This window comes from Oryx dammah, unplaced genomic scaffold, assembly GCF_014754425.2.
Source record: "Oryx dammah isolate SB20612 unplaced genomic scaffold, SCBI_Odam_1.1 HiC_scaffold_26, whole genome shotgun sequence".
NCBI lineage: Eukaryota > Metazoa > Chordata > Mammalia > Artiodactyla > Bovidae > Oryx > Oryx dammah.
The window spans coordinates 32,352,435-32,379,134 of record NW_024070210.1 but is presented as its reverse complement, the minus strand read 5'-3'; the positions used below and the strand labels follow the sequence as shown (position 1 = coordinate 32,379,134).

Genomic DNA, 26,700 nt, shown 5'->3' with positions numbered 1-26,700 from the left:
GGCACAGCCAGGGACAGCCCGGGCCCCGTGCGCCGCGCCCACGCGAGGTCCCCGCCGGCGCCGCCGCACGCTCGCCGTCCCCCCCCCCCCGGCCCCGCCCCCCGAGCGCCGAGATCTGTCGGCTGCCGGGGTCGGTAGGTCTCAGGGTATTTACCGGCCTGTTTGCTACCATGCCGCTGTACGAGGGCCTGGGAAGCGGCGGGGAGAAAACGGCGGTCGTGATAGATCTGGGAGAGGCTTTTACCAAGTGAGTGACTGCGTCCGGGAAGGGAGGGCGGGTAGCCGAACCCCAGGCCCAGCCCCGGTCCTCATCGCAGTCTCGGGGGCGGCTGTTTAGGCCTCCACTTCGCCCCGGGACCTCCGCAAATGACGGCCCCTGTTACCTGCACCGTGGGCGATGCGAATCCCGGCGATCCGTTGGGCGGGCTGGTCCTGATTCCTAGAGAGGCCCAAGAGGCTTCGAGAGAATGGCCTTCACTGCAGCCCCTGTCTTCACCCCCAAACTGAAGGGACCCTTTGGGGTCACCTATGCAGGGGATGACAGCGATGACCTAGGCCCTGCTTATCTTAGTTTTGTCTCCTTAGGGGGCAGCCGAACTGTAATACTTGATGGCGGCCTTCATTATTAAACATTTATTGAACAGAGATGCTGTTGGTGCTGGAAATTCATATGTATCTTGCTTCCCAAGAGTGGGACGTCGAATTAGGAAGACTGAATGCGTAACGATCCGAAACCCTGTAGACACTAGAGAGCCTTTGTTGCCCCCCACGGCTTTTAGATTAAGAAATTTACCATATTTTAAAAGGCAACTTGTAAACACTAGATTAGTGATTCTCAACCTTTTGGATGACATAGATCCTATTGATGACCGAAAGAAAGGCAAAAAATACACAAACCTTAAAATATTTGCACACAATTTCAGAGCTTGGTGGACCATCGCAGTGGTCTGTGGACTCCAGATTTAGAACCATTGCACTGGGCTCAAGAAAAAAGGAACGTGACAGCCAGAATTGCATATATATATAATGGAAACTATTCGAAAAAATTTTGTATATCCCTGAATAGTGCCTGACATATAGTGTGTAATAACTATTTGTTGAACAAGTGGTCAGAAGAGCCTGTTTAAGAAATTGGAGGAAACTCCCTGGCGGTCCAGTGGTTAGTTCTTGGTGCTTTTACTGCCAAGGGCCTGGGTTGAATCTCTGGTTGGGAAACTAAGATCCCATAAGCTACCAAGCATGGCCAAAAAGAAACAGAATTGGACATCAGGTGCTCCATAATTGGATTAAACATAGTTCTTGGTTCATGATATTCTCTTACTGTTCTATGCAAGATCTTCCCACAAGTGCATTGTTAAATTTATTTTAAAGGTTTGTTTTAATAGCATAGTAAGTACCTTGAGGCTGATACCCAAAGATAATTACTTTAGGTATATTGAGGAAATGAGAAGTGGAATGCTATTATATAGGAGAATGGTTATTGACAAAGACAACAGGAAGGTGATGAGATGGGTTTATGCATCCAACCAGTGGGTTACATCCTGGAGTTTGAGGAGCACTGAACCAGGTCAACCTGGGGGTATAGCTAAAAGAAGATGGAGAAAGCTATTTGGGAATATGAGGAGATGAGTACTGAAAACCAGACAGGACAAAAAGAGATAATATTGAGACTGAACTTACATGGTAATCGTTTTTAACAGCATTTTTAGCAAAGTTTTGTCTTGTGGGAAACAGAAATGGAAATACTTAAATAATCAAGAAAGGAAAATATTTTTTTAAAAAAGGATGAAATATTATATGCAATTAAAAAAATGATGGCGGTGAAAACTAATAGTTTGGGCAGAAGCTTATTTTATGAATTCATGTTATATGAACAGTGTGATTATAATTATGTCAGATATGTATAGTTTTAAAAATAGACCAAAGGAAACTTCAGTATGGAAACTAAATAATATTAGAATGATGGAATTATGAGTAACATGAACTATAGGAATGAAATCAGAAACTGGAGTACAGACTCATGGCTGTAGAGATGTATTACCTAAAATTCAAATAAAATTGAAAACTGAAAAGTTAATGCTACCATAAAATAATACACTGGTTTATTTCACTAGTACTAATTCAAAGTGATTTTATTTTTTTTACCTTTAGTTTACTTAATGAATAGGCTTCCCTGGTAGCTCAATTGGTAAAGAATCTGCCTGCAATGCAAGAAGCCCCAGTTTGATTCCTGGGTGGTATTCTAGGTCTTTCCGTGTGGCTCAACTGGTAAAGAATCCACCTGTAATACGGGAGACCTGGGTTCAATCCCTGAGTTGGGAAAGTCCCCTGGAGAAGAGAAAAGCTATCCACTCCAGTATTCTGGCTTAGAGATTTCCACGGACGTCCATGGAGTTGCAAAGAGTAGGACACGACAATAGGTGATACGAACTTTTCCTTAGTTTTTTTTTCCCCTTGGAATAGATGTTTCTAGATGTTTTTGTGACCACTGCTTTGAAAAAAATACAGAAACCTTGTTTCTGTGACAAATATATAGAAAGAATGTTATAATAGTTGAATGTATCAATTTTCTATTTTATATGCAGATGTGGATTTGCTGGAGAAACTGGTCCAAGATGTATAATTCCCAGTGTGATAAAAAAAGCTGGCATGCCTAAGGTATTTTTTTTAAAAAAACAAATTAGCAAAATAAATGCTGTACTGTAAAATATTTTTAAATGTGACTTTAAATAAGATTGATTAGAACAGTGCTAAATGTATAGCTTAGAGTATTAGCCAAGAAAACTTTTTTGATTATTTAGGTTTAATTTTGCATATCATAAAATTTACCTACTTTAAGCACGCAGTTCAGAGATTTTTAGACTATATCAAGTTATGCAGCCATCCCCACAATTCAGTTTTAGAACATTTTTATCATTCTAATAAGATTTCTAATGCCTGTTTATAGTTGATCGTCATTCCTACCCCACCATGGATGCTGTTTCTGTCTCTATAGATTTGCTTTTTCTATACAACTTGGATAAAAATGTAATTCTATAACATTAAGAGAAAGTTTTTAAACTTAGTAAAATAATTGCATGAGCCTTGTAATGTAATTATAGAATCATTTTATTCTTACCCTGTTCAAAAATATGAGCCAGATTCTCATTTCTTTATCTGTAATTCAAAGGATCTGTGAAAAACACAGTTTTTAAAAGAAACTTTCTTGCCAAAGTTAATTTTGCAGATTAGGAATTGTAGAACAATAGAATAATTTTGCATGCCATAAAATTTGCTTGTTAAAATACAAATATTCCTACCATAACTCAATATTTGCATTCCTGAAAAACCTCTTCTTGATTGCAAACAGACAGGTTTGGGGGAAAAATAGGGTTGGAGCACATAATTTAAAACCCACGTAACTTTGTAATCCGAGCCCTAGCAAAAACAAAAATTAATACCTCAGGAAAAAATTGGAATAACTTTAAGATACAACTGAGCTGAAGGCTCTCTTAGAGATATTTAAAATAAAATAAAATAGTTGAAACTGTTGATTGATGGGTGCTGAGACAATGAAGATACAGAAGTGAGCTCTGAGCCTCTTGAGCTATTGTTAAGGTGGGACCAGGAAGAAATGCAACCCAATAAAAGGTCTTGAAAGGGTTCACCCTGGTATGGTAGCCCCCAACATGCTGGATCATTTAAACTTTTTAAAACTAAATCTCAAAGAATGCCCATTTCTGTGACCACTGAGTTGATGACTTCCTTTACCTTGATGAAGGTTATAACTCTGCTATTATCATTTCAGCTCCTCTTGCCTAATATGAACTGTACAACCTTCCTTATTATATAGATATTATTCCCTTATTTAACAAATATGAGCATATTTGTTTTTATAAACACACAAGTTGGAGCAGGATGCAGTGAATGGAGCCCTTGTGATGTATTAGTGGTGACTTAGCAGCAGCAGCAGCACCACCACCCTGGTTTGGTAGTGTTTGCTTTAGTGCTAATGGTGCATGTTTTTATTTTTCCACACATATTTATGAGTTGATTTACTTTGGGACTGTCCCTGTGTCAACTAAAAGAGAATATATCAAGTGGAATGATACTACAAAAGGACAAGTGTCAGTGTTTTGGGACTAAATAACAGGAACTGAACCAAGTCTGGAGTATTTGATGAAGCCTTTGATGCTTTTTAGTTGATGGTGCTTTTTACTGATGATGGCAAAATAATGTCAGATGAAAAATGTAATGAGCACTGGTCTTTACTCACTGTGTGTACAGACTTATTCTGTAGACCAAAATGTTTTGTCATTTTGGACATGCCATTTCTTAAAGATTTCTAATTTAAGTGATTAATCTATTTTTAATATTTGCATCTAGTCTAAATACAAATTGCTTTTGACTTATTGAGAAAATCCATTTGTAAAATAAATAAGCATGTTTAATTTGAGATTATTAATATAAATTAATAAATCATTTTAATTTTTTATAGCCTATCAAAGTTGTACAATATAACATCAATACAGAAGAACTATATTCCTACCTAAAGGAATTCATCCATATACTGTATTTCAGGTAAAATGTAATTGTGTTTTCTTTGCCCCCTACCCCCCAGCTTTTCCTAGTGCCCATAATAGTGATATTTGGTCATATTACTTCTCATGTAATAGAAGAGGTTAATTTCCAATTGCCATTTTAACTTTTTTGTTTTCAATCTTTTCAAAAGCATGTTTGAAGACTAGAAAACTGGTAAGCATAAGGACATTTACTATGTCCATTAGTAAAGGGGATTGGATAATTTAATTACTGTATTAATAGATTCATATCGTAAAACACCGTATTGTCAAAAAAGTTTTATATCCATATGTACTGATACATAAAGGTCTTAGATATTCTGTTAATTAAAATCTTGTAGAACAGCATCTATGGGATGAATATTTCTGTTAAAATATATACATATACATACACAGTAATGATGGAGAAGGAAATGGCAACCCACTCCAGTATTCTTGCCTCGGAAATCCCATGGATAGGAGATCCTGGAGGGCTACAGACCATGGAGTTGCCAGGGTCGGACACGACTTAGCAACTAAACGACAACAACACACAGTAATGAAAATATACAAAGTGCTGTTAGTAATAGTTTCTGGTCAGAAGAGGTATAAGGTATTTTTGTACTTTCCAAGTTATAAACTTCTATAATATTTGGAGTCTTGTGAGTGTATACTACTTTTGTAGCTTAAAAAGACAAAACATCCTTTTAATTACTCAAGTTAGTATTCATAATAGGCTGTAGTTTTTGTTTTCTGAGATAGATGAATAAATAGGTGTAAATTTCCTGACACAGTGCATGACATATAATAAGAGATCAAAAATGTTGTCTTTCTATGGCATATATACAATGGAATACTTCTCAGCCATTAAAAAAGAATGAAATTTTACTATTTGTAGCAATATGGATGGATTTGACCGGCATAATGCCAAGTGAGGGCTTCCCTGGTGGCTCAGACAGTAAAGAATCTGCCTGCAATGCAGGAAACCTGGGTTTGATCCTTGGGTCAAGAAGATCCTTTGGAGAAGGGAATGGCTGCCCACTCCAGTATTGTTGCCTGGAGAATTCCATGGACCGAGGAGCCTGGGGGGCTATGGTCCATGGGATCACATAGAGTTGGACATGACTGAGTGACTAACACATGCAAAGTAAAATAAGTCAGACAGAAAGACAAATGTTGTATGTTATCACTTCTTTGTGGAATCTAAAAAATACAACAAACTAGTGAATATAACAAAAAAGCAGCAGACTCACAGACACAGAGAACAAACTAAAGATATCAGTGGGGCAACATAGGGGTAGGGGAGTTGGAGGCACAAACTTCTGGGTGTATGATAGGCTCAAGGCTATACTGTACAACATAGGGAATATAGCCAATATTTTGTAATAACTGTAAATGGAAAATAACCTTTAAAAATTGAATAAAAAATTTTATAACATTAAAATATTCAGCAATAAACGTTGTCTTTCGTGGATCATAAAATGAAGATGTCTTTTATAAAGCTTCTTAAGTGAAGTTGGTACAGTTTCTTTAACCTTAACAAATTGCATTATGTGAAAAAATACAAACTTTTAAACTGTTTAAAACTATCACTTTTCAGGCATCTGTTGGTGAATCCCAGAGACCGCAGAGTTGTGGTTATCGAGTCTGTATTATGTCCTTCCCACTTCAGAGAGACACTCACTCGTGTTCTTTTCAAGTATTTTGAGGTACCTGTTTTTTATGTTGTCTTTAGTAGGTACTCAAAGCTTAAACTAAAAGGTCCTCATTTTACTTGCTTCATTGAAAAGAGGAATTGGATGACAAAATAAACTGACCATCTGTTTTCTTTGTATGGTTATTTCATGCATAATTTGCATTTTCTCTAATACGTAGATAATTGGATAATTGAAGATTCCTATTTATTGCTCTTTCTCTTACTTATTTTACTACAGGTTTTAAGTTTTGGGTTTGTTTTTTTTCCTCCTGAAATGAAAACTTCTTTGGTGAAGTTTATGATGTTTTTCTTCCAGGTCTCTCTAGTTTTCATTTTTTAGGTATGTTGACTGTTCTAAATTTTCCAGCTCTTTCATTTTCATTTCGTAGGCTTTAAATTCCTAGTAAATGAAGTATTCAAATAATGTCTCCCATAGAGTAAGTGGACATTGCCAGGAATGGCTCTTAGATCTTGATATTAGTGATATTATTCATAACTATCATTTTATATGAGTTAGTAAGATTATTTTAAAGACCAAAATTATGACATAAGATGATTACATTTCATAGTAGGCCAAAATCTTTATTGTTCAACATTTTAAAAATCTCTGCCTTGGAAATTTAAAGTTTTTTAGCAAGAGTGTATAAAATGTGTACAATATATAAGAAATTGAGCACATATAAATTTAATTTTCATACACTCTACTGAACACAAAATATATCAAAAATTACAATTTATTTATGAGATAAGGGCAATTAATTTTTCTAAGTTATAATTTAGTAGGACAGATACAGAGAAACAGGTTATGTACCCTCTTATACTTAACTGATGTCACTAAATCAGGAATTTGGTTTGCAGTAGAGAGAATGCAAAACATAGTAAGAAGTTACTTCAGCTCTTATCTAAATAAAATAGATGATTTTCTGTATTTTTACTGGAACTTAGCATTTGAGTTTTGTTTATGTTAGTGTTCTTATCTAGTATATTACCAGAATACCTGCTGTACTTAGGTAAGGGAAATGTATCCATTATTTTGTTTGCCATTTGGTTATGATGGACTTCCATATTTTGATTGAATATTTATCTGATATTTAGGGTGTTAGATTTGGCAGGATTTTCACTGAAAAGTGTCACTTAGAACTAAGGATTTTTGTAGTTCTTCACTTTTGTTCTTAACTACTATATTATAACATTTAAAAAATATAATTCATATTATAAACTTTGTAAGGACAGTCAAGAATTCTTTTTCTCTGTTTCTATTTCAACCATTTTATAGCACTAAATAAAGAATTAACTGATTGACTTGAATTCACACATAATCAAAATATACTGTAATACACAAAAACATTCTTTAAGTTCTATAAGTTGTTTCATTTTGAAATGACAATTATAAAGCATTTCTATTGACTCAGTTCTTTCTCTTTTGGAAGGAAAACTGAAAACAATAAAGGGATGGTCCAGAAACATACATTCAAAGAAAATGCTAAATTTAAAAAAGAAAGAGATGGTTTTATCTTTTTTTTTTTTTTTCCTGCTCAGCCTGTGCACATGGGTTGTGTGAAGCATTAATTGATTTAATTTTAGTAATTTTTTTCTTGATTTCTTTTTTTTAAATTTATTTTAATTGGAGGCTAATTATTTTAAAATATTGTAGTGGTTTTTGCCATACATTGACATAAATCAGCCGTGGGTGTACATGTGTTCCCCATCCTATTTCTTTGTTTCTATCTATACCAGATAAGAACACTAACATAAACACAACTCAAATGATGATAAAGATACCTCTTTCTTTTTTAAATTTAGCATTTTCTTTGAATGTATGTTTCTGGACCATCCCTTTATTGTTTTCAGTTTTTCTTCCAAAAGAAAGAACTGAGTTAATAGAAATGCTTTATAATTGTCATTTCAAAATGAAACAACTTATAGAACTTAAAGAATGTTTTTGTGTATTACAGTATATTTTGATTATGTGTAAATTCAAGTAAATCAGTTAATTCTTTATTAGGTGCTATAAAATGGTTGAATAAGAATCATAATTATGAATTTTTTCAAATATATTTGAAATGTAAAGGAAACACCTTCAACTACTGATGTTCATTCTGGTTTTGTTGTTTCCTAGGTTCCATCTGTCTTGCTTGCTCCAAGTCATCTAATGGCTCTTCTTACACTTGGGATAAACTCTGCCATGGTCCTAGATTGTGGATATAGGGAGAGCCTGGTGTTACCTGTATCTTTTTTTGTAAACCAGCTAATTTTGCAGTTTTTACTCTAGTTTGAAATAGTTAGGCTTATTACAAATTGTTTTTGTTGCATCAAGCTATTTTGGATTATCATGTACAAATATGATATATGTGGAAAAAATTGACAGGATTTTGAGATTTAAATGTGCTTTCTGTAGAAATTGTCATTATGGTTTGATCCCAGTACATACTCCAGAGATCAGACCTAGGATCAAAGAAGTTGGATAGGATAGTCAAGTTTTAAGATAAGTCATATGAAGAGTAATTGGAAACAAATGAGAAAGTTAAATCAAGAAAAATTAAAACCTAATGACAACATGAGATCTGCCTTCAAATAACTGAAGGGCTCACTGTCGAAAAGTAAATTCCTTTTTTTTCTCAATTTCCTGAGGCTATCATGGGGACAGTATGGCATAGGGTTTATGAGTTTGGGGTTTGGAATCAAATATATAAGTTTAAGTCTCAGCTAAGCTTTCTAGTTGTATGATGTTGGGCAAGTAGCTTAATCTCCCCTTGGCCCAGGTTTCCTCATCTGTGAAATGGGAATTATAATAATTGCACCTCATAGGGGTATTGTGTGACTAGAGTGAGATAATATGTGTAAAGTATTTGGTATAGAACCTGGCACATAACTTGCACAGTAAGTGCTATGGGTTTTGTATCATTTGCCATAGGGAAGAACTCCCTAGTAATTTCAGCTGTTACAAAATGAAATTACTGATTATAAACTGGTCCATTCCCAGTCATTAAATGAATTTAAGTAGAGAATAGGTATAAATATTTCTTATAAACGTTAGAGTAGATATTTGCTACATTTGAAAAGGAATTTGAAGTACGTAAGTGCAAAACTCTTGGAATTTTGAGATCTATATGTGTGTTATAAGAAATAATCATGGGAAGGAGATCAAGGATCATTAGCTGCTCAGGAACTGAATTAGGCAATAGCTTTTTAAAATAGAAAGTATTTTGTGTGTACGTCTCATAACAAAAAGTATTATTATATAAATGAGAAGCTGAAAGTTGAGAAGATAGGTGGCTGACCCAAGTTAATAGAAGTGTATAGCCAAGATACAAACCCATGTTAGTTTTCAAAGCCAGTGTTCCTACCCATAGACTTTTTGCTTTTCATAAATAATGTACTTTATGAAACATCAGGAAAAACAACATGTAAAATAAGGTAGCAAATCCATAGTACAGTATCGTTCACTATTCTCTCAGCTCTAATAGAAACACAGTGTGAGACGTGTAATTTAAAATTTTTCTAAGAGCTACAGATTTTACAAATACAAATGAAGGAGATGAAATTGTAGTGTATTTAGTGTATTAAATAATATATTTAAAATATTATTTAAATATATAACAATAAATTATAGTGGGATATTTTACGGTTTTATTTTTTTTATTACTCAGTTTTCTAAATTTGTTGTGGAATTTATTCTTATAGTGTATCTTAGTTCAGACCAGCCACATGTGGACAGTGGCTACTTTATTGGACACCCAAGCTCTAACAGATGAGTTCTCTGTGTGTGTTGTTTACCATGTATTTGTATGTATATATTTAGCTATTTTCTTTGGAGAAGAAAAAAAAGACTGATTTTTCTGTAACTCCTTAAAGAATTTAGCCAGCTGATGTAGAATAATAGTGCAGAGGTGAGGGAAACACATTTTTACCTCCTCAAATAGTAATATCCTTGACTACTTTATAGATATATGAAGGAATCCCAGTACTGAATTGTTGGGGAGCACTCCCCTTAGGAGGAAAAGCTCTTCACAAGTAAGTTTCTTGGCATTTAGCACATTGCTTCACCTGTACCAAAAAATCAGATGTTAAAGAAATAAAAAACAAACAAAAGATAACAACAACAAAAAAAAGATGCTGCTTTTTTGACAGTGATCAATAGAAGACTTGTAATGTGGACATTCATTGTTATTTATTCCATTGTTTACTTCCCTGGTGGCTCAGACGGTAAAGCATCTGCCTACAATGCAGGAGACCTGGGTTCAATCCCTGGGTCAGGAAGATCCCCTGGAGAAGGAAATGGCAACCCACTCCAGTACTCTTGCCTGGAAAATCCCATGGACAGAAGAGCCTGGTAGGCTGCAGTCCATGGGGTCGCAAAGGGTTGAACATGACTGAGTGACTTCACTTTATTAACTTTGAGTATGTTCATCTTTTAAGGGTAAAACCACTGTTACTTAAAGCATCATGTTATGTTATGAACTAAAAGTATTAAATAGGAAAAGGATATCAATTGCAATATTTTAATTACAGTAACTTTTTTTTTTCTTCAGGGAGTTAGAAACTCAACTGTTGGAACAATGTACTGTTGACACAGGTGCTGCTAAAGAACAGAGCCTTCCCTCTGTGATGGGTAAGATCATTTAAATCGATTTAAGGTTTACATTCAACTCATTTTTTCCCCCCACATTGCATACTTATTCTCATTTTCTCACATCACTCTGATGTCCTGGCTCCAATTATAAGGTCATTATTGAGCTGTTATTAATCACCAGATCTAGTAGTTAAATTTTAATCATTCTTTCCAGAACTTTTGACATCATGGATTATCATATACTCTCTTTTTTTAAAAAAATTTTATTGAAGTATAGTTGATTTACAATGTTATATTTCTGCTGTGTAGCAAAGTGACTCAGTTATATATATATTTATCTTTTTTCATATTATTCTTCACTATGGTTTATCACAAGATATTGAATATAGTTTCCTGTACTATACAGTAGGACCTTGTTGTTTATCCATTCTATGTGTACTAGTTTGCATCTGGATTGTCATATACTCCTGATACTATGTCTTCCCTTAGCTTTCAGGACTTTTCTTCCTTTGTGGTTTTCTTTTATTTCTCCAACTATTCTTTCTTAGTTTCCTGCTTTCTTTCCCTGCTGATGTTCTTCTAGGGATCCATTTTTTGTTCCTTTTTTTTTCTCCTACTGGCTTTTTAAATGTGATCTCATGTGTTCCCATAACTTCAGCTACATCTGTATGCTGTTGATTCTTAACTGTATCACTGAGCCTGACCCTTCTTCTAAACTTCATATTTTCAGCTCATTTTAGATAGAAACTACATATGCCTTTAGGCACCTCTAACTTAAGGTTTCTAAAAGTAAACACATTATCTCTTCCCCTAAATTCATTCTAACAAATCATTGTTAGATTATTTCTTCCTGAGCTCACATTTTAGAAAACTAGGGTATCAATCCTTTCAATTCTCCCTCAGAAATCGTTTTTTTTGTCTCTTTTTTTTTGTCCTCTATAACACAGAACATTTGAAAACAAAGACATTGTAAACTAGGTCCTCATTTCTTCTTTCTTGGAGCCTACTCTTTGGACCCATTTAGTCTATTTCATACTCTTGCCAGGAATAACTTTCACAGAATTAATTTGATTACATTGTTCTTTTGCTTGAGAATTTTTGCTGGTCTCCACAGGTTAAAATCCAAATGATCAGTTCGATACACGTTTCTTTACAATCCAACTTTGTTCTACCTTTTAACTTTAACTTAGCTTTAGCTTTAACTACTAAACTCAACGCTTTGCACCTTATTTCAGCTGCAGTAAATTTCATACCTCTTCCAGGGTATAGTCCTGGCACCATTGTTCTTCCATAACCCCATGCCTTCATTTATACTGTTTCTTTATCTGGAATGTTTTTCTTTACCTATTTGAGTTTTTGATCTCTCTCCTTGACAGAAAGGTCATTTGAATTGTGAAGCCTTCCTTATTTCCCTAAGCAGAATAAATTACTCCCCTCTCTTGTTACACCCTCAGCAGTATTAATTATAGTACATTTTAACTTTTTCTATCAATAGACTTTGAGAATCCCTGTCTTGTTTATTTTCAAGTGCCTGGAAAGAGAAGGGCAGGTTGTTAGGACTTTTATCCTTACATATATTGTTTCCTGTTGTTCTTTAGATAGTTAAGATAATAGCATTCTTTATTCTGTAGATCAGATTATTGTTTATCCATTCCAGATAAACTTTGTTACCTTTTTAGTGTAGTTTAGTGTAGCATCCCAAGATGTTTTTCTTTTTGGTTCACGGCATGCGGCATCTTAGTTCCCCAACCAAGGACACGAACCCATCCCCCTGCAGTGAAAGCATAGAGTCTTAACCACTGGATACCAGGGAAGTCCCCCAAGATATTTTTAATAAAAGTCTTCATTAAAATTGACTTTGTAACGTTTCCTTAAAATTCTGAACTGTGTGTTCTTAGACACTTTTTTTCCTTTCCTTTAATCTTTAATTGGAGGATAATTGCTTTACAGTGCTGTGTTGGTTTCTGCCATACATCAGCATGAATCGGCCATAAATATACATATTTCCCCTCTCTGCTGAACCTCCCTCCTACCTCTGTCCCACCCCACCCCTCTAGGTTGTCACAGAGCACCGGGTTTGAGCTCCCTGTGTCATATAGCAGATTCCCACTGGCTGGCTGTTTTACATTCGGTGATGTATATGTATTAATGCTACTTCTCAGTTTGTCCCACCCTTGAAATTAAAAGACCCTTACTCCTTGGAAGGAAAGTTATGACCAACCTAGATAGCATATTCAAAAGCAGAGACATTACTTTGCCAACAAAGGTCTGTCTAGTCAAGGCTCTGGTATTTCCAGTGGTCATGTATGGATGTGAGAGTTGGACCGTGAAGAAAGCTGAGCGCCAGAGAATTGATGCTTTTGAACTGTGGTGTTGGAGAAGACTCCTGAGAGTCCCTTGGACTGCAAGGAGATCCAACCAGTCCATTTTAAAGGAAATCAGTCCTGGGTGTTCTTTGGAAGGACTGATGTTGAAGCTGAAACTCCAATACTTTGGCAACCTCATGCGAAGAGCTGACTCATTGGAAAAGACCCTGATGCTGGGAGGGATTGGGGGCAGGAGGAGAAGGGGACGAGAGAGGATGAGATGGCTGGATGGCATCACCGACTTGATGGACGTGAGTTTGAGTAAACTCTGGGAGTTGGTGATGGACAGGGAGGCCTGGCGTGCTGCGATTCATGGGGTCGCAAAGAGTCAGACACGACTGAGCGACCGAACTGAACTCCTTCCACTGCTGTATCTATAAGTCTGTTCTCTGTCTGCCTCTCTGTTGCTGCCATGCAAATAAGTTCATTAGTACCATTTTTCTAGATTCCATATATATACATGTCAATATGTGGCGTTTTTCTCCTTTTGACTCACTTCACTCTGTGTAACAGGCTCTAGGTTCATCTAGCTCTCTAGAACTGACTCAAATTCGTTCTTTTCTATGGCTGAGCGATATTCCATTGTATATATGTACCACAACTTCTTTATCCGTTCATCTGTTGATGGACATCTAGGTTGGACACCCTTTTCTTAACCAACTGTCTTAAAGTCTGCTTCTAATCTTTCCTTCTCATATGCACCAAAATCTTGACTCTGTCATAGTTAGCCATATAGTCCCAGTAGTTGAGGAATGAAGAATTCACTTAGAAGGGAGACTCCCTTGATGGCTCAGACAGTAAAAAATCTGCCTGCAATGTAGAAGACTCAGGTTTCATTCTGGGTCAGAAAGCTCCCCTGGAGAAGGGAGTGGCTATCCACTCCAGTATTCTAACCTGGAGAATCATGGACAGAGGAGCCTGGCAGGCTACAGGCCACGGGATAGCAGAGAGACAAAACTGTGTGACTAACACTTTTACTTTCCACTTAGGATCAGAAATGCAAATATATTTAAATATCTCTTGTCATGGTTTTGGCAAAGATTAGATCTAAGACCTACATATACTTGGGTATCCTTAAGTGACCTCTTTATTTAGTATTTAGAACTTTGTTCAAAAAAGAATAAATATACTTACTTAAAACTTACAAAGACTAAATACATTGATTTGAAAAGTGTAGTTGAAAAGTAAATTATATGTAAAATATTATACTTATTATTCTAAATTAGCTGAAATTTAAATATGACTTTTCAAAGCTAGAGCCAATGAATACCTCATTTGCAGTGTCTAAATGGCTGTGATTAAACTGATAAGATTGAGAAGCTCCTTCCAAAAGCCAGCATCTACTCCTAACTAAAATAAGCCTTTTATTTTCAAGCTTGCCTTCCATGTTGCCTAGAGAAAACTTTCTAACATTACCAAATGTCTTTGGCACATGTTGGAATTCATTTGAATATTCCTAGAGAGAGTTTAGCACATGTGAAATGTTACAGTTTTTAGCACTTATTCTTAAATTTGTACATTCTTTATAATCTAGTTACATTTCTCTCATCTATATATAGCCAGGTTTAAATTGATTTGGAAATCTTTATATTCTCCATGGGATAAATTTTAACATTTAACTTTAGGAGTCTTCAAACTTTTTGATCACACACTGGCCTCACCAGTAAAAAATTTTGAATATATACCTGCAATACATACTTACATTTATACTAATTTATAAAGTTTATGTATATTATTATTACTGTATTACAAAACACAAAAGAATTTGGGAAGGACCATATAATAAAGGTAAAATAATAATTCCAAAGTCATATTTACTAATAGTAAATTTTTTTGCTCCCTCTCAAAAAAGGTGTGATTAAATAGTTTATTAATTTTTAAAGATTATGGCTTAGCATCTTAAAGATGTGGTTTTTAATTTTAATTCTTTCAGTTTCAGTAACTGACAAGATACGTAGCTCCAGATGGAAGAAGTGCATGATTACCCTTACTAAATCATGATTCCTTTTATAGCTATACATTTCTGTTTTTCTTGACATAAATAATTAACATATCCAAACATTATCTTTTAAAATCTTTCTAAAATTTCAAAGAAATCTATATAATAGGTACTTTCTCACTCATTTTTTAAAATGTCACGTTTACCTTGAAGAAAAAAATTGTCTATGCATGATCCTTTTTACAAATATGTATTAAGTTAGTATGTCACTCACTGACGGTCATTCATTATCATAGGAAAGATAAGCAAACTTGCAACTTCCCTTTTTGTAAAAGAAAAGTAGCTAGCTCACTTTTAAGGCTATTTCTTGTAAGTATTTTAACACAAGAAAATCAGCAAATCTTTTTATGGTAGAAAAGATTTCCTTGGTCAGTTCCTATCCAATGCCATTTATTCTGCTATATTTTGAAGGTCTTTTTTTTTTTTAATCAAATTTATGAGTATTAGTCACATTCTTTAGTACTTTGTGTACATCTGGCTTCAACTTCTGTGCTTTGGCTTGACTTTGAATGCTGACGTTTCTTCCCTAAAAGTAAACCTGATTTTTCTATTTGTCTTTTAAAAAAAATTATAGTACTTTTTAATAGTTTGCTGAAATGGAAGATGGAAATGTGAGTGCAATTTAATAGACTGTTTCTGCTTATTGAAGTTCTATAGTTGTAAATAAAATTTCTGTTTTAGGTTCAATTCCAGAAGGTATCTTGGAGGACATTAAAGGTAAACTAAGTTCCTATTTTTTTTCCTTTCATCATTAAGTATTCATTTGGAGGGCATGTTTCTAAGTATACAGATACAAAATGTATTAAATTTATAATGCAGTAACCTAAAACTACTTAACATATACCCTGTGGAATAATGTATATAAAATTTTGTTTTTTCTTCAAATTTGTGGAAGTTTTTGGCATTATTTTTTTTTAATTTGGCCACACCACCAGCTTGTGGGATCTTAGTTCCCTGACAAGGGGTTGAACCCAGGCTCTCAGCAGTGAGAGTGCAGAGTTCTAAGCACTGGACTTCATGAGAATTCCCTTCTGTCATTACTTTTAATGTACTATTAAAGAAACTTCTCAGTGATAGAGATACAGAGTTACTAGTGAATTAGTAGTTTTCACAGTATGAATTAACAATTATACTGCTTATGGAAACTACTGATTTTGTGTTGTTTAGCATTTTTTTTTTTATTCTTTAGTATTTTAAATGAATTTTATAATGTTAAAAAAATCATTTTACTGACTTCAGAAATTCTACAGTTGGGTAAATATATTAGATTCACTTTAATAAGATATGTTATTAATATTCCTCCTTTGCTAGAGTATATTTTTATGATAATGTTTAAATTGAGTTTTCTGGTATCTTGATTCACTGAGAGGAAATCAGTTAAACTATAATGTTCTTCATTACTGTCATGTAAAATTAATACTCTAGAATGTTTAATAGAGAATTAGACAATAATGAATTTTAAAATTAAATGGGACCTGGAGATATTCTGATACAGCTGGGTCCCTGAGATAGTGAATGATTTGTTCATTGTCACACAGTGGGTAAGGTGAGAGCTAAGGCTGCAAAATGGATCTTATTCTTCATTACATTGCTTACTTACGTGGCATAATTATCTAAAACCTCTTCAGTTATTATAAAACTTCAGTCATTTGTTCATTCTTTCTGCAGAAGCTCAAATAATAGAGGAAATATCTCAAGTGAAATGAATAGTTTCTCTTCCATTCTTCCAGTCCTATTCTCCATAATGTAACAGTTGATAACTTCTTGGAATATTTCTTTCCATATAGCTTCCAACTTGTGAAAAGAAGTTTCCATTAGCCAGGCAAACATCATATTGGCAAAAATTTGAAAGACAGACATTTAGTGTTTGTGAGATTATGGGAAAATTAATATATTGCTATTAGTAAGAATTGAAAACTAACCTTTTTGGAAGGTACTTTGGCATATTTATAAAAATTGAAAAATATGCACCCTATGCAAGAGGGAATGTGGAATGAAATTTGAGACCTTCATCATAAGGATTACCATATGGCTTTTTATTTATTTATTCGGTACCCCAGGTGGGACCCATATAACTTCTAAAAAGGACAGGATAAATGTATTGATTTGGAAGGGTATCAATAATATATGAAGGGAAAAAGCATGTTGCTGGAAAATGTGTGTAGTAGGAACCCATTTATATTAAAAACAGATATGCAGTATGTATAATTACTCTCACAAACATTATGTTACTTATGTAATACCTAAGTTTTTTTCAATTATTTTAAAATCCTTAAGTGTAATTTATCTGTTCTCAGATTATTAATACAGTGAATTTAGTTTCCTTAAAGAAGAACACCTTCATGTGCTAAGTATGTAAGATGTTGAGGATCTGAGTATTTACATTTCTTAAATAGTTAATGAAGACTTAAAGTTGTAACTTGAGCACTAGCTTACTGTCTAACATATTAGCATACTGTAAATTCCTTTTTAAAAAAAAATTATAGTTGACTTACAGTATCTCAGGGAACAGCAAACTGGTTCGGTTATATATATCCTTTTCTTTTTTTTTTTTGCCACACCATGAGGTATGTGGGATCTTAGTTCCCCGACCAGAGATCAAACCTGTGCCTCCTGCATTGGGAACACAGAGTTTTAACCACTGGATTGCCAGGGAAGTCCCCAGTTATACATCTTCTTTTTCAGAATCTTTTCCATTATTACAAGATATTGAATATAGTTCCTTGTGCTATGCAGTAGGTCCTTGGCATATTTTAGATTCTTCACAAGTATATTTTGAATTAGTAAATGAAGAATTTTGTATAATATAACATTATGTCAACATGTTTTGTAAGTAAGTAACCAAATCATTATATTTCTTGCTCTTAATGTCAGTTTTGTCCCTTCGTGAAAAAGTTTTTTATTTCTTACCTATTTATGAAAATAATTTGAAGCCACTTATTATAAAAGGTACTTTGCAGCAGAAATAATAATTAAAAGAATAAATGTTCAAAGTGAAAAAAAGAAGGTGATGTAGTGTGCAAAGAGGGAGAAAAAACAGTAAACTAAAGAGTGTTACTGCAGCTAAGGCCAAAATTTAGCTTTGTGTTCTGACCAACCAAGATTTTTTTTAATGTGGCTTTGTGGCAAGAACATGGAGCATGTCTTATGATTCTGTGGTGAATGAAAAGCTTTTTAGATGTGAATAAATTGTAAGCTAACTAAAGACAGAGTTAGTTTATAAAATCGGAAAGAATAGATGATTAACATGTTTACTTGAATTGTTTTAACTGGGACGTTGACTCAATCACAAACCATAATGATGTCTCCTTTTCTTTTAAGTGCGCACTTGCTTTGTTAGTGATCTGAAGCGTGGACTAAACATCCAGGCAGCAAAATTTAATATAGATGGGAATACTGAGGTAAGCTGAAAAAGAAATGTATATTCTTTTTGTAGGTTGTACTTTGTATACTTACGCTTGTGATATTTATATTTCAGCGTCCCTCACCACCCCCAAATGTTGACTACCCATTAGATGGAGAGAAGATTTTACATGTACTTGGATCAATCAGGTTAGACTTTAATTTTTACAAGCAAAATAATGAACTAAAATAAATTTTTGGCATTAATATTTTTGAAGCCTTTAGTATTATTAATTTACTAATTATGTGTTTTTCATTAAGCTTCATCATTCATCACTGGCCTTTCCTGATAGTTCAGATGGTAAAGCATCTGCCTGCAATACAGGAGACCCAGGTTCAATTCCGGTATCAGGGCGATCCCCTGGAGAAAGAAATGGGAACTTACTCCATTATTCTTGCCTGGAAAATCCCATGGACAGAGGAGCCTGGCCAGCTACAATCAATGGGGTCACAAAAGAGTCGGACACGACTGAGTGACTAACACACTATATCATTATTTTTATTATTCAACTTTTTAAAACTTAAAAAATAATTTTTTTCCTGTTCTTCAGAGTAATTCAGAATTAGCCGTTCTTTGAGTTGGAGAATAAAGTATGATGCTTTAAAACAGGATTCATCAAACTTAAAAAAAATTTTTCTTTGTTTCTGACTGTGCTGAGCTTCATTGCTGTGTGGGCTTTTCTCTAGTTGCAGTGCGTGAGGGCTACTCTCTAATTGTAGGGGACTCATTGTGTTAGCTTCTCTTGTTGCAGAGCACAAGTTCTAGGGTGCATAGACGTCAGTAGTTGTGATACATAGGCTTGGCATTGTGGCTCCCAGGCTGTAGTGCACAGTCTCAGTAGTTGTGGTGCATCGGCTTAGTTGCTCTGCAGCATATGGGATCTTCCTGGACCAGGGATCAAACTGGTGTCTCCTACATTGGCAGGCAAGTTCTTTACCACTGAGCCACCAGGAAAGCCCTCAGACTTTTTCTATAAAGGACCAAATGCTAAATACCTTAGGCTTTGTGGGCCATATGGTCTCTTTTGCAACTTTGCTCTACAGTTGGAGTGCAAAATCAGGTGTGTGTGTGTGTGTGTGCCTGTGTGTTTTCAATCACATCTGATTCTGTGCGACCCCTATGGACTGTAGCCCATTGGCTCCTCCTAATGACTTTCCAGGCAAGAATACTGGACTGGGCTGCCATTTCCTCCTCCAAGAGATCTAGGGAGTATGTAAATGAGTGAGCAGGACTAGGATTCCAGTAAAACTTTACAAAAACATACAGTGACTGGTTTTAGAAAAGGCAGAGGAACCAGAGATCAAATTGCCAATATCCGCTGGATAATGGAAAAAGCAAGAGAGTTCCAGAAAAACATCTATTTCTGCTTTATTGACTATGCCAAAGCCTTTGACTGTGTGGATCACAATAAACTGTGGAAAATTCTGAAAGAGATAGGAATACCAGACCACCTGACCTGCCTCTTGAGAAACCTGTATGCAGGTCAGGAAGTAACAGTTAAAACTGGACATGGAACAATAGACTGGTTCCAAATTGAGAAAGGAGTCTGTCAAGGCTGTATATTGTCACCCTGCTTATTTAACTTATATGCAGAGTACATCATGAGAAATGCCGTGCTGGAGGAAGCACAATCCGGAATCAAGATTGCTGGGAGAAATATCAATAACCTCAGATATGCAGATGACACCACCCTTATGGCCGACAGGGAAGAGGAACTAAAGAGCCTCTTGATGAAAGTGAAAGAGGAGAGTGAAAAAGTTGGCTTAAAGCTCAACATTCAGAAAACTAAGATCATGGCATCTGGTCCTATTACTTCATGGGAAATAGATGGGGAAACAGTGGAAACAGTGGCAGACTTTATTTTTGGGGGCTTCAAAATCACTGCAGATGGTGACTGCAGCCATGAAATTAAAAGATGCTTACTCCTTGGAAGGAAAGTATGACCAACCTAGATAGCATATTAAAAAGCAGAGACATTACTTTGCCAACAAAGGTCCATCTGGTCAAGGCTATGGTTTTTCCAGTGGTCATGTATGGATGTGAGAGTTGGACCGTGAAGAAAGCTGAGTGCTGAAGAATTGATGCTTTTGAACTGTGGTGTTGGAGAAGACTCTTGAGAGTCCCTTGGACTGCAAGGAGGTCCAACCAGTCCATCCTAAAGGAAATCAGTCCTGGGTGTTCATTGGAAAGACTGATGCTGAAGCTGAAACTCCAGTACTTTGGCCACCTCATGTGAAGAGTTAACTCATTGGAAAAGACCCTGATGCTGGGAGGGATTGGGGGCAGGAGAAGGGGATGACAGAGGATGAGATGGTAGGACATGAGTTTGGGTAAATTCCAGGAGTTGGTGATGGACAGGGAGGCCTGGTGTGCTGCGATTCATGGGGTTGCAAAGAGTCGGACGTGACTGAGCAACTGAACAGACTGATTGACTAACAGTGACTGGATTTGACTTGCAGGCCATAGTTTGCTGATTTCTGTTTTAAAATACTGTCTAGTTAGAAAGAACACATTCTTCCAAAGGTACTAAATCTTTAGGACCAGTTAGTAATTCACTTTTTTATTACTATGATAATGCAGTTAAGTTGCCAAGGACTTGCATAATTATACTGGTAACAATGTAATTTTTGTTTATACCCAAGCTATATGAAATCTGTATTATAAAAGTTTCATCTGTAAAATATTAGATCAGAAGATGCACAGAAAAGAATTATATAAATATGAACAATCCTGTTAAGATTTTGAGATAATTAGCATAGAGTTTGAGATACTAAAAGGATAAACATAGACATACAGATGTTAAATATAGTAGATTGGGGAAACAAAAATGTGAGAATGTAATACTCTTTGGTAGTAACTTTTTATCATTATACCTCTTATTTAAATTATTTTCACTAATGTACTGTTTTAAAATTTCTCCTGATTGTTTACTGGAGCCCAGAATAAAAAATGAAGAAAATAAGTGTTTATTTTCTACGTTACTATTTCATTGCTTAAGTGTGTGCATGCTCAGTCACCCAGTTGTGTCCAACTTTTTGTGAGCCCGTGGACTGTAGCCCACAAGGCTCCTCTGTCTGTGGAATTTCCCAGGCAAGAATACTGGAGTGGGTTGTCATTTCCTTCTCCAGGGGATCTTCCTGACCCAGGGAGAGAACTTATGTCTCTGCATTGGCATGTTATTTCTTTACCACTGAGCCACTTGGGAAGCCTTCATTTCTAAAGTACTACTTGTAAAATTATGTCTTTTCAACATCACATTAACTGACAAAGTTTTGGAAAAAGAAAACTGATGCTTTGTAAGTATTCAGCTCAGCTGGTAGAAGCAAAGTGTGCAGGCCTAGAGGCAGGTGGCTAACGATGAGTGAATGAGTGTTCAGCATACTTAGGCCTCAGTATCCTATACTCATGAGATGGACAGTTAGCAAGTATGTTAATATCAGGAAGAGAATTTTATGTTTCGAAAAAGATTCAAAAAAACTTTAAAGTAGTGTGTATAGTGTGGTCCAAATTTTATTTCAACATTATATGTATATTTATATATATAGTATTGTATTGCATTGGTTAGGGTTCAGTTTGATTACCAGATATACAAACCTGAAAATACTGGCTTCGACATGATAGAATTTGTCTTTCACTTAAAAGAAGTTCAGAGGTAGATAGTCCAAGGATGGTATAAAAATTGCCATCAGGGACCCAAGTTTCCTTCCACCTATCATCTTTGGGGGCATAGCCCTTGTTCTTGGGTTCCAAGGTGGTTGCTGGAGTTAGCCACTACATATGTTTTTCAAGCATGCAGTCAGTCCTAGGAAGGGAAAGAGAAAAGTGTTTTCTGTCTTTGTAAAGGAGACTTTCTACCAGTCCCAAGTACCACTTTTGCCTCCATCTCATTGTCTGGTGCTTAGCTACATTCTGCTGCAAGAGAGGCTGTTAACTATAGTATTTCAACTGGGGAGGGGCTTTGTATCCAGCTTAAAATGTAGTTTTATCATTTTTTAAAATTTTCAACTAATTATAGATTCATAGGAAGTTGCAAAGGTAATATAGATATGTCCTATGTAACTCCTCATAAGTTTCTCCCAATGGATACATCTTATATAAACCATAGTACAATATTAAAACCAGTAAAGTAGCATTGGTACAATGTGTATATTTTGTTCTGTGATTTTATCATGTGTAGGTTTCTGCATTCACCACCACCACAATCAAGGTAGAGAAATATTACATCACAACAAAGATTTTCCTTGTGCTACCAAAAACAGAGTTCTTTTAATTTGAGAATGAACAGGAAAATGAGTATTTTATTAGGCAACTAGCCATCTTTGCCACGTATTGTTTTTACCAACAAAGAAATACTTTTGGCTGGGTGGGGTAAGGTTTGTTTTTAAATCTGTTGTATCACTATTGATCTATTTGTTGAATTCCATTAACTTTTACAGACTTTCACTCCTTTTTTGTTATTAGGTTTAAGGTGGACAAAATACATGTAAATCTTTACATGTGTGTGTCAGTTGCTCAGTCATGTTCAATTCTTTGCTATCCCATGGACTATATAGCCTTCCAGGCTCCTCTGTCCTTGGAATTCTCCAGGCAAGAATACTGGTGTAGGTTGCCATTCCCTTCTCCAGGGGCTGTTCTGAACCCAGGGATTGAACTGGGCTCTCCTGCATTGCAGGCAAACTCTACTGTTTGAGCCCCTAGGGAAGCCCCCAAAATCTATACATAGTGATAGTTATAGCTAGTACTTAGGGCATTCCTTGTATGTGCCAGGCGCTGTTCTATTAAGTCATTGCATCTTTATTGCAACACCTGTGAGGCAGGTACTGTTGTTCTTCTCATTTACAAATGCAGGCACCTTGTGTTCTAATCATTACTCTGCATTCACATAGTGCTGGCACTTAATATGTCTGTAGACCTGTTGTATTGTGTTGTGTTACGTGATACCAACAAAACACTGTTCTTAATTCATTAGAGATTCTGTTGTGGAGATCCTTTTTGAGCAAGATAATGAAGAGAAATCAGTTGCCACTTTAATATTGGATTCCCTTATGCAGGTATATTTTTATTTTGTAAATGGTTTCTTTTTATGATTACAGTCCTTTATAAAGAATTTTTAAAAATCTGTATTTTTTATTTTAGCCATTGGTTACATTTTTATCTTTTATGTGAAGTTTACTTTACATAAAGTTACTGAGTTTTACTTTAGATTGAGATATGGTACCGACAGCATTTCAAACCCAGGGTAGTTTGTGCTATAGATGTATCATGCATTCTTTTCCATGGTAACAATACCAGATTTTTATTTTGTACTTAGTAGTTTCTTCACATGCACGTTTGTGTAGTATTAAGTTTTTCATTCCACAGGATATTTATGTCTCTTTTATGTAATGACTGTGGAGCCATAGAACTCCTGTAAAAAACTTAGGGAGATATTATCTACTTCTCCCACTCTACCTAGGGACTTTTTTGAAAATCATAACATCAGTGAAGGATTTTAACATTCCTGATGCTTAGAGAGAACTGTTGTGGAAACAGTTTTTCCAAGAATGTTATCTTACCTCTTGACAGCTGACTCTGGATATGGAAATAGTACCTTCGAAAAATTAGATTTCCACAAAAAGTTATTATGTTCTGTGCTCAACTCAGACATTCTACCCTGAAAATGAGAATACTCCCATATTACTACTATATGCCCTCTGGAATTTAAAATTCTACACTATTAGCTTTTAAATCTTTAAGGATTTATTTAAGTACATGGTAATATTATGGTGGTATATTTGTCACAGGAAAAAAATCCCTTGTTAAAGAAACCTTGCTGTGACCGTTTTTTGTGATACAAATGATCACCTAATAATCTGTATATTTTCTTAAATTCAATCAGGCATTATTTATACAGTTAAAGTTAATTTTTTTTTTTTTTTTCTGTTAACAGTGCCCAATAGACACCAGGAAGCAGCTAGCAGAGAATTTGGTAGTCATAGGTGGCACATCTATGTTGCCAGGTTTCCTTCACAGACTACTTGCAGAAATAAGGTATTTGGTAGAAAAACCAAAATATAAAAAAACGCTTGCTACCAAGACATTCCGAATTCATACTCCACCTGCAAAGGCTAATTGTGTAGCATGGCTGGGAGGTAAGAATTTTTTTTTTTTTTAAAATTTTGTTTGTTCTGGCCTTACCTTGCAGCTTGTAGAATCTTACTTGTCTGACCAGGAATTGAACCCAGACCCCCAGAAGTGGAAGTGAAGAGTCCTAACCACTAGACCACCAGGGAATTCCCAAGAATTTCATTTTTTAAAATAAGGATAATATAGTAAATGGTTCCTGAATGACATTACTAATGGTTATAGATGATTCATTATTAGAAATTGCCTACTTAGTTAATAGAACAATTAATTAATCAATTTTCTTTGACCATTTACTTTTCCTTACATTATTTTCAGAATTATGTATCTATTTTCTCTTGGCATTTGCACTTTGATTTTTTTTAAATGAACTTCTCTCCATTAAAGTCATCCCACATACAGTTTTGGCTAAGAAAACTAAGATTATTATTTATTTTGTGTACAGAGTTGAAAATATTTCCACTGTACTCTACCTGCATTTAAACATAGTAACACAGTCATTTTCACTATAGTTTAGGCCATTTAAGTTATTTTCAATACAAGAGTTATGGCTTACCCTGTTTTTCAAAATATAGGATATCGAACAGCTTAACTGGAATTAATCTGAAGACTGTGAATATGCTTTACTGAATTTTACCCATTCTCTCTTATCATATAATGAAGTGGATATAGTGTACATAAATCTTCCAGTAAAAGTTTTCATATCAGCTATAAATTTTTTATTTTTTTTTTTTACCACACAGGAGCTATTTTTGGAGCACTGCAAGACATACTTGGGAGCCGTTCAGTCTCAAAGGATTATTATAACCAGACAGGCCGTATACCTGATTGGTGTTCTCTTAATAATCCACCTTTAGAAATGATGTTCGATGTTGGGAAGAATCAGCCTCCTCTGATGAAGAGAGCATTTTCCACTGAAAAATGAAAGTTTGATTAAAATTCAACTTTGCTTCTTTTCGAATGTCTCATCAATTAGAAGCAAATTGTACAAAGTGTATAGAATGCTGTTAGAGACGACACTAGTAGAAGTGAAAGCATTTCTGTAATTATTTGTCACATTAATACTTAATCATTTTGACTGGTTTCTCTTGTTTAATGGTAGAATGGTAGCTGATGCTTATGATATTAGTTGTATTTATATCAATAAAATATACTAAAACGGTTTCATTTTGGAGATTTGTTACATAGTTCAGTTTTCAAAAAGAGGAAAAGCATCTCTCCATAATTCACATAATCTGTCTTGGGCATCAGAGACTTCATTAATTTCATTATTTTCATCAATTATTTCATCTAAAGAATAATGTTATCATTTCTAGTTATTTCAGATATTTACATGGGTCTGTGTCTTAAGATCCTTTTGTTTTGATGTTTGTGTCCAGGTTATAATAATGGTACTTTTGGACTAATTTTGGGTAGCATAGTTAAGCATTTGGTAAGCAAAATGTGGAAATGTTCACTTTCTTAACTTTATAGTTTGTGAATTTCTAAGGAAAAGATATTTTATTTTAATGCAAAGATACTCATGCATTTTTATGCAACTGCTGTTTAAACATGTATTCATAATGTCTTTACTCTTTTGTGCTTTTTATTTTCTAAAAGCAGGGTTCTTTGTAATATGTACTCAGTCATTGCTTAATTTTTTATTTTTGTTTTTCTTCCTTTGTTTTTAATGAACTACCTCTTACTAGAATGTTGCTGGTTTCATTCTTTTTAAGTACCTGTGAAGATAGGAAATATATATGTATTCTCGTAGTCCTGAAGACTGAGTAAGAATTTATACATTTTTTAGATTATATGTCCCAAGTCTGTTTTTACTTATAGTTTGATCATTTTGTTTGTTCTTTTTCTATAGCCTGCCTAGTTTTGCTATGTGCTCTGTATATGAAGATACTAACACCAAGTAACTCTTGAAAGAGTTGGTTCCTGGCATTAAGAATAGGAAAAGATTCATTTTTATCTTTGTGTATGTGTTGCTTTTTAAAATACATCTAGGTTTACTTTG

The 26,700-nt window shown here is 35.0% G+C and overlaps 1 protein-coding gene across 1 annotated transcript; it reads left to right on the top strand.

The window, feature by feature from the left end:
• Positions 1 to 90: 90 nt before the first annotated feature.
• On the top strand, positions 91 to 26,700 carry ACTR10 (actin related protein 10). The gene is made up of 13 exons (XM_040226366.1): positions 91 to 247; positions 2,586 to 2,658; positions 4,478 to 4,560; positions 6,139 to 6,247; positions 8,354 to 8,461; positions 10,181 to 10,248; positions 10,767 to 10,846; positions 15,854 to 15,889; positions 18,494 to 18,573; positions 18,651 to 18,724; positions 23,545 to 23,626; positions 24,505 to 24,706; positions 25,442 to 26,700. The coding sequence occupies exons 1-13, from the start codon at positions 171 to 173 to the stop codon at positions 25,621 to 25,623; spliced, it is 1,254 nt and encodes a 417-aa protein (XP_040082300.1). The 5' UTR covers positions 91 to 170; the 3' UTR covers positions 25,624 to 26,700.

Excerpts from the sequence above, each read along its gene's own strand:
- ACTR10 (XM_040226366.1), top strand. The coding sequence starts at position 171 with ATGCCGCTGTACGAGGGCCTGGGAAGCGGCGGGGAGAAAACGGCGGTC. Across the intron at positions 248-2,585 it reads CTGGGAGAGGCTTTTACCAA|ATGTGGATTTGCTGGAGAAA; the intron begins GTGAGTGACTGC and ends TTTTATATGCAG. Across the intron at positions 4,561-6,138 it reads ATCCATATACTGTATTTCAG|GCATCTGTTGGTGAATCCCA; the intron begins GTAAAATGTAAT and ends ATCACTTTTCAG.